The sequence below is a fragment of the Amblyraja radiata genome, unplaced genomic scaffold (genome assembly GCF_010909765.2).
Source record: "Amblyraja radiata isolate CabotCenter1 unplaced genomic scaffold, sAmbRad1.1.pri scaffold_702_ctg1, whole genome shotgun sequence".
In the NCBI taxonomy this organism is placed as follows: Eukaryota; Metazoa; Chordata; class Chondrichthyes; order Rajiformes; family Rajidae; genus Amblyraja; species Amblyraja radiata.
The window spans coordinates 38046-45659 of NW_022630720.1; the positions used below are offsets into that span (position 1 = coordinate 38046).

At 64.2% G+C, this 7614-nt stretch overlaps 1 protein-coding gene across 1 annotated transcript; it reads left to right on the forward strand.

Annotated features, from left to right (window-relative positions):
* Positions 1–866: 866 nt before the first annotated feature.
* On the forward strand, positions 867–6813 carry LOC116970289 (paraneoplastic antigen Ma6E-like; the record flags this gene model as incomplete). Its single annotated transcript, XM_033016960.1, has 5 exons — positions 867–895; positions 1135–1147; positions 4650–4751; positions 6256–6303; positions 6604–6813. Coding segments are annotated over exons 1-5 (402 nt in total), but the record flags the coding sequence as incomplete, so codon positions are not given.
* Positions 6814–7614: the final 801 nt, after the last annotated feature.

Genomic DNA, 7614 nt, shown 5'->3' on the forward strand with positions numbered 1-7614 from the left:
GGGGGGGGACTAGTGTAGATGGGGCATGTTGGTCGGGTGGGACTAGTGTAGATGGGGCATGTTGGTCGGGAGGTGGGACTAGTGTAGATGGGGCATGTTGGTCGCGGTGGGACTAGTGTAATGGGGCATGTTGGTCGGGGTGGGACTAGTGGAGATGGGGCATGTTGGTCGGTGGTGGGACTAGTGTAGACTGGGCATGTTGGTCGGGGTGGGGACTAGTGTAGATGGGGCTGGTTGGTCGGGGTGGGACTGTGTAGATGGGGCATGTTGGTCGGGTGGGACTAGTGTAGATGGGGCATGTTGGTCGGGTGGGACTAGTGTAGATGGGGCATGTTGGTCGGGGTGGGACTAGTGTAGATGGGGCATGTTGGTCGGGGTGGGACTAGTGTAGATGGGGCATGTTGGTCGGGTGGGACTAGTGTAGATGGGGCATGTTGGTCGGGGTGGGACTAGTGTAGATGGGGCATGTTGGTCGGGGTGGGACTAGTGTAGATGGGGCATGTTGGTCGGGGTGGGACTAGTGTAGATGGGGCATGTTGGTCGGGGTGGGACTAGTGTAGATGGGGCATGTTGGTCGGGGTGGGACTAGTGTAGATGGGGCATGTTGGTCGGGGTGGGACTAGTGTAGATGGGGCATGTTGGTCGGGGTGGGACTAGTGTAGATGGGGCATGTTGGTCGGGGTGGGACTAGTGTAGATGGGGCATGTTGGTCGGGGTGGGACTAGTGTAGATGGGGCATGTTGGTCGGGGTGGGACTAGTGTAGATGGGGCATGTTGGTCGGGGTGGGACTAGTGTAGATGGGGCATGTTGGTCGGGGTGGGTCTAGTGTAGATGGGGCTTGTTGGATGGGGTGGGACTAGTGTAGATGGGCATGTTGGTCGTGGTGGGACTAGTGTAGATGGGGCATGTTGGTCAGGGTGGGACTAGTGTAGTTGGGGCGTGTTGGTCGGGGTGGGACTAGTGTAGATGGGGCATGTTGGTTGGGGTGGGACTAGTGTAGATGGGGCATGTTGGTCGGGGTGGAACTAGTGTAGATGGGCATGTTGGTCGGGGTGAGACTGGTGTAGATGAGGTGTTGGTCGGGGTGGGACTAGTGTAGATGAGGCATGTTGGTCGGGGTGGGGCTAGTGTAGTTGGGGCGTGTTGGTCTGGTGGGACTAGTTTAGATGTGGCATGATGGTCTGGGTGGGACTAGTGTTGATGGGGCATGTTGGTCGGGGTTAGCCTAGTGTAGATGGGGCATGTTGGTCGGGGTGGGACTAGTGTAGATGGGGCATGTTGGTCCGGGTGGGACTAATGTAGATGGGGCATGTTGGTCGGGGTGGGACTAGTGTAGATGGGGCATGTTGGTCAGGGTGGGACTAGTGTAGCTGAGGCATGTTGGTCGGGGTGGGACTAGTGTAGATAGGGCATGTTGGTCGGGGTGGAACTAGTGTAGATGGGGCATGTTGGTCGGGGTGGGACTAGTGTTGATGGGGCATGTTGGTCGGGGTGGGTCTAGTGTAGATGGGGCATGTTGGTCGGGGTGGGACTAGTGTAGATGGGGCATGTTGGTCGGGTGGGACTAGTGTAGATGGGGCATGTTGGTCGGGGTGGGACTAGTGTAGATGGGGCATGTTGGTCGGGGTGGGACTAGTGTAGATGGGGCATGTTGGTCGGGGTGGGACTAGTGTAGATTGGGGCATGTTGGTCGGGGTGGGACTAGTGTAGATGGGGCATGTTGGTCGGGGTGGGACTAGTGTAGATGGGGCATGTTGGTCGGGGTTGGGACTAGTGTAGATGGGGCATGTTGGTCGGGGTGGGACTAGTGTTGATGGGGCATGTTCGTCGGGGTTAGCCTAGTGTAGATGGGGCATGTTGGTCGGGGTGGGACTGGTGTAGTTGGGGCATGTTGGTCAGGGTAGGACTAGTGTAGATGGGCATGTTGGTCGGGATGGGACTAGTGTAGATGGGGCATGTTGGTAGGGTGGGACTAGTCCGAAGGGCCCGTCTCCGGGCAGAGCGACCACCGACGCTGTCCGTGTGGCGTTTGCTCGCTTCCCCCTCCGTGGTGGACCGGATGCGGGCGGGGCAGGGGAGACGAACTCAGCCTTCCGAGCCTCAATCCAAGCTCAGCCATCCTCCCGCGCATCCTAGCACCGACGGACCGAGTGCTGCCGCCTTCCTCCCCGGCCAACATCCGAGGGGAAACACACAGACGAAACCTCTTCCAACCACCCGAATCCCTCAGGGAATGCCCCTGTCCTGTCTTTGAAATCAAGCCGTCACAATTGTGCAAGATCGGTCAGCATTAACCTTTAAAAAAAATTATATACTAGACTAAGTGGGACCCGTTGGGTCCTATGTTCACACGGGAGGGCTGGTCCCTCGACGCAATATTCCACCTCTCCACCAATTCCAATATTGGTGGCCAGTGGGGAGGGGGGAGGGCCTTTCTGGAGCGCTGGTATGGGTGTTGTTGGCTGCAGGGACTACTGGTCTCCAGACGGCTAGTATGGACATTGTGGGCCAAATGGATCCTTGGGGTGGCAGCTCAGTCGCCCAAGCCCGATGTTCTGGCAGCTCAATCACAGCTGGTGGGCTGGCAATTGACTCACGGCTATTCCTTCAAATTCCATTTCAAGCAGAGTGCAAGGCCACCATATTGAAATGCATTTTCCAACCATTTTTATGGAGAAACCACCATAAAACCCACCATAAAACCACACAAAACACCACACTCACAGTTCAGTAGACATTCAGTGTGTTTAGTTGATTCACAGCTCAGACAGAGTCGTGAACTCTCCCTCCTCCATCATGCAGAGACTGAGCCACACCCACACATCCGGATTTTATCATCGCTGCCCCCTCCCACCGGAAAAGGTGTGCTTCATGGCGTGATTGACAGGAGAGAGATTCTCACTTTTTTAAAAACACTATTAACACTTTTATTTTTCATTGATGGGAAGAGTCCTCTGCACCTGATGAACGAAGGGGAACTGAGTAAGATGGCCATAAACCACAGCAGTAAGTGGTAGCGTTTTATCCGAAATCAATATAATGCAAACAGGAATTTGTCAAGTTTAGACAAACAACCATTTACAGGCAGTGCCTTTTCACTTCAACCCAAACCCCCAAAAAACCATTTGCAGGCAGGGCCTTTTTACTTTAAACAAATATTTTCATTTTCAAACCACATTAAGGGCACTCACAGTTGGGTAGACATATGTTCAGTGTTATTCAGAGCTCAGAGAGATGTGACCCTCTGGCTTCCTCCATCTTGCAGAGACTGAGTGAGGCACACCACTTCCTGATTTTATAGTCCTTCACCCTCCCTCCAGCAGGAGCAGCAGAGAGAATGGCAAATTAAACATTAATATCTCTCTGACTTTTCATCGATGGAAAAAATCCTCTGGCCCCGGAAGGCGGTGGGGGGCTCTGAGTGAGGTGGCCAAAAATGGCGGCCGTAGGTGGCGGCGTTCTCTCGAAAATCACAGCACGGTGAGCCAAAAGCGGTCAAGATCAGGCTTTTAGTAATATAGACTGGGCCAAGTAGGACACGTTGTGCCCCATCCTCTCAACACGTGGTTGTGGCGTCACACACACACAGACATGGGGGGTGAGAGGCAAGGGGGGAGAGACAAGGGGGGGGAGAGAGGAGAGGTAGCGGGGAGGGGCGGAAAGAGGCGGGAGAGAGGAGGGGGTAGAGAGGAGGGGGAGACAGTGGGGAGAGAAAGGAGGGCGAGGAGGAGGGGAGCGGCGGAGGCTGCGGCAGGGAAGAGCGGGGGCAGCGGGGAAGAGCGGGGGGGGTGGGGTACCGGGGAAGAGCGGGGGCAGCGGGGAAGAGCGGGAGCAGCGGGAAAGAGCCGAGGCAGCGGTGAAGAGCGGGGGGCAGCGGGGAAGAGCGGGGACAGTGGGCATCGGGGGAAGTGGGGAAGAGCGGGGGCAGCGGGGAAGAGCGGGGGCAGTGGGGTAGAGCGGGGGGTAACAGGGAAGAGCGGGGTGCAGCGGGGAAGAGCGGGGGCAGCGTGGAAGAGCGGGGGGCAGCGGGGAAGAGCGGGGGCAGCGGGGAAGAGCGGGGGCAGCGGGGAAGAACGGGAGCAACGGGGAAGAGCGGATGCAGCGGGGAAGAGCGGGGGCAGCGGGGAAGACCGGGGACAGTGGGCATCGGGGGAAGTGGGGAAGAGCGGGGGCAGCGGGGAAGAGCGGGGGCAGTGGGGTAGAGCGGGGGGTAACAGGGAAGAGCGGGGTGCAGCGGGGAAGAGCGGGGGCAGCGTGGAAGAGCGGGGGGCAGCGGGGAAGAGCGGGGGCAGTGGGGAAGAGCGGGGGCAGCGGGGAAGAGCGGGGGCAGCGGGGAAGAGCGGGGGGCAACGGAGAAGCGCGGGGGGCAGCGGGGAAGAGCGGGGGCAGCGGGGGCAGCGGGGAAGAGCGGGGGGCAACGGAGAAGAGCGGGGGGAACGGGGAAGAGCGGGAGGCAGCGGGGAAGAGCGGGGGGCAGCGGGGAAGAGCGGAGACAGCGTGGTAGAGCGGGTGCAGCGTGGTAGAGCGGGGGGCAACGGGGGGCAACGGGGAATAGCGGGGGGCAACGGGGAATAGCGGGGGGCAACGGGGGGGGGAAACGGGGGGGGGGGCAACGGGGAAGAGCGGGGGCAGCGGGGAAGAGCGGGGGCAGCGGGGAAGAGCGGGGGCAACGGGGAAGAGCGGGGGGCAGCGGGGAAGAGCGGGGGGCAACGGGCATCGGGGGCAGCGGGGAAGAGCGGGGGGCAGTGGGGTAGAGCGGGGGGCAGCGGGGAAGAGCGGGCGCAACGGGGAAGAGCGGGGGGCAGCGGGCATCGGGGGCAGCGGGGAAGAGCGGGGGGAAGTGGAGTAGAGCGGGGGCAGCGGGGAAGAGCGGGAGCAACGGGGAAGAGCGGGGGCAGCGGGCATCGGGGGCAGCGGGGAAGAGCGGGGGCAGCGGGATAGAGCGGGGGGCAGTGCGGAAGAGCGGTGGCTGCGGGCATCGGGGCCAGCGGGGAAGAGCGGGGGCAGCGGGGGGCAGCGGGATAGAGCGGGGGCAGCGGGGTAGAGCGGGAGCGGGGAAGTGCGGGTAGCAGCGGGAAAGAGCGGGGGCAGCGTGGAAGAGCGGGGGGGGAGGAGAGCGAGGGGCAACGGAGAAAAGCGGTGGGGTAACGGGGAAGAGCGGGAACAGCGGGGTAGAGAGGGAACAGTGGGGAAGAGCGGGGACAGCGGGGGCAGCGGGGGCAATGGGGAAGAGCGGGGACAGCGGGGTAGAGCGAGGGGCAGCGGGGTAGAGCGGGGACAGCGGGGAAGAGCGGGGGCCGCGGTGGCAGCGGGGGCAATGGAGAAGAGCGGGGGCAATGGGGAAGAGCGGGAACAGCGGGGTAGAGAGGGGACAGTGGGGAAGAGCGGGGACAGCGGGGGCAGCGGGGGCAATGGGGAAGAGCGGGGGCAATGGGGAAAAGCGGGGGGCAGCGGGGAAGAGCGGGGGGCAACGGGGGGCAGCGGGGTAGAGCGGGGGCAGCGGGGTAGAGCGGGGGCAGCGGGGAAGTGCGGGAGGCAGCGGGAAAGAGCGGGGGCAGCGGGGAAGAGCGGGGGGGTAACGGGGAAGAGCGGGGGGCAACGGAGAAGAGCGGTGGGGTAACGGGGAAGAGCGGGAACAGCGGGGAAGAGCGGGGGCTGCGGGGACAGCGGGGGACAGCGGGCATCGGGGGCAGCGTGGAAGAGCGGGGGACAGCGGGCATCGGGGGCAGCGTGGAAGAGCGGGGGGGCAGCGGGCAAGAGCGGGAGCAACGGGGAAGAGCGGGGCAGCGGGGAAGAGCGGGGGCAGCGGGGAAGAGCGGGGGGCAACGGGGAAGAGCGAGGGGCAGCGGGGTAGAGCGGGGATAACGGGGTAGAGCGGGGACAGCGGGGTAGAGCGGGGAAGAACGGGGAAGAGCGGGGACAGCGGGGTAGAGCGAGGGGCAGCCGGGTAGAGCGGGGACAGCGGGGAAGAGCGGAGGCAGCGGGGGCAGCTGGGGCAATGGAGAAGAGCGGGGGCAATGGGGAAGAGCGGGGACAGCGGGGTAGAGAGGGGACAGTGGGGAAGAGCGGGGACAGCGGGGGCAGCGGGGGCAATGGGGAAGAGGGGGGCAATGGGGAAAAGCGGGGGGCAGCGGGGAAGAGCGGGGGGCAACGGGCATCGGGGACAGCGGGGAAGAGCGGGGGCAGCGGGGAAGAGCGGGGGGAAACGGGCATCGGGGACAGCGGGGAAGAGCGGGGGCAGCGGGGAAGAGCGGGGGGCAGTGGGGAAGAGCGGGGGCAACGGGGAAGAGCGGGGGGCAATGGGGAAGAGCGGGGGCAGCGGGGAAGAGCGGGGGGCAGTGGGGAAGAGCGGGGGCAGCGGGGAGGAACAGGGGTCAGCGGGGAAGAGCGGGAGCAGCGGGGGCAGCGGGGAAGAGCGTGGGCAACGGGGTAGAGCGGGGGCAGCGGGGTAGAGTGGGGGAACAGCGGGGAACAGCGGGGGCAGCGGGGAAGAGCGGGGGCAACGGGGTAGAGCGGGGGCAGCGGGGTAGAGTGGGGGAACAGCGGGGAACAGCGGGGGCAACGGGGTAGAGCGGGGGGCAACGGGGAAGTGCGGGGGGCAGTGGGGTAGAGCGGGGGGCAGTGGGCTAGAGCGGGGGCAGCGGGGGCAGCGGGGAAGAGCGGGGGCAGCGGGGAAGAGCGGGGGCAGCGGGGAAGAGCGGGGGCAGCGGGGAAGCGCGGGGGGCAGCGGGCACAGCGGGAGCAGCGGGGAAGAGCGGGGGCAGCGGGGTAGAACGGCGGCAGCGGGGAAGAGCGGGGGGCAGCGGGGAACAGCGGGGGCAGCGGGGAAGAGCGGGGGCAGCGGGGGGCAGCGTGGAAGAGCGGGGGAAGCGGGGAAGAGCGGGGGGCAGCGGGGTAGAGCGGGGGCAGCGGGGAAGAGCGGGGGCAGCGGGCATCGGGGGCAGCGGGGAAGAGCGGGGGCAGCGGGGGGCAGCGGGGTAGAGCGGGGGCAGCGGGGAAGAGCGGGGGCAGCGGGCATCGGGGGCAGCGGGGAAGAGCGGGGGCAGCGGGGGGCAGCGGGGTAGAGCGGGGGCAGCGGGGAAGAGCGGGTGCAGCGGGCATCGGGGGCAGCGGGGAAGAGCGGGGGGCAGCGGGGTAGAGCGGGAACAGCCGGGGAAGAGCGGGGGCAGCGGGGGGCAGCGAGGTAGAGCGGGGGCAGCGGGGTAGAGCGGGGGCAACGGGGAAGAGCGGGGGCAGCGGGGAAGAGCGGGAGCAGCGGGGTAGAGCGGGGACAGTGGGGTAGAGCGGGGACAGTGGGGAAGAGCGGGGGCAGCGGGGTGGAGCGGGGGGAACAGCGGGCATAGGGGGAAGTGGGTTTCAACCAAACGACTAGTTGGGCGGGGGTGGGTGTGTGTGACGTCACTCGCAGTGGGTGGAACACAGCGCAGATCGCGCGCAGCAGATCCATGGTGACGTCATCAGTGAGACCATTGCGTTTACTTTCAAAGTTTTCTCGGATTTGTGAACATTTTCATAAATAACTCGAGAAATAAAGCACGAATTTTCCAGATAAGGCTGTTTTGGACCAGGAGGAAAATCTCTACTGGAATTAGTAACATTTTTACCGTTAGCAC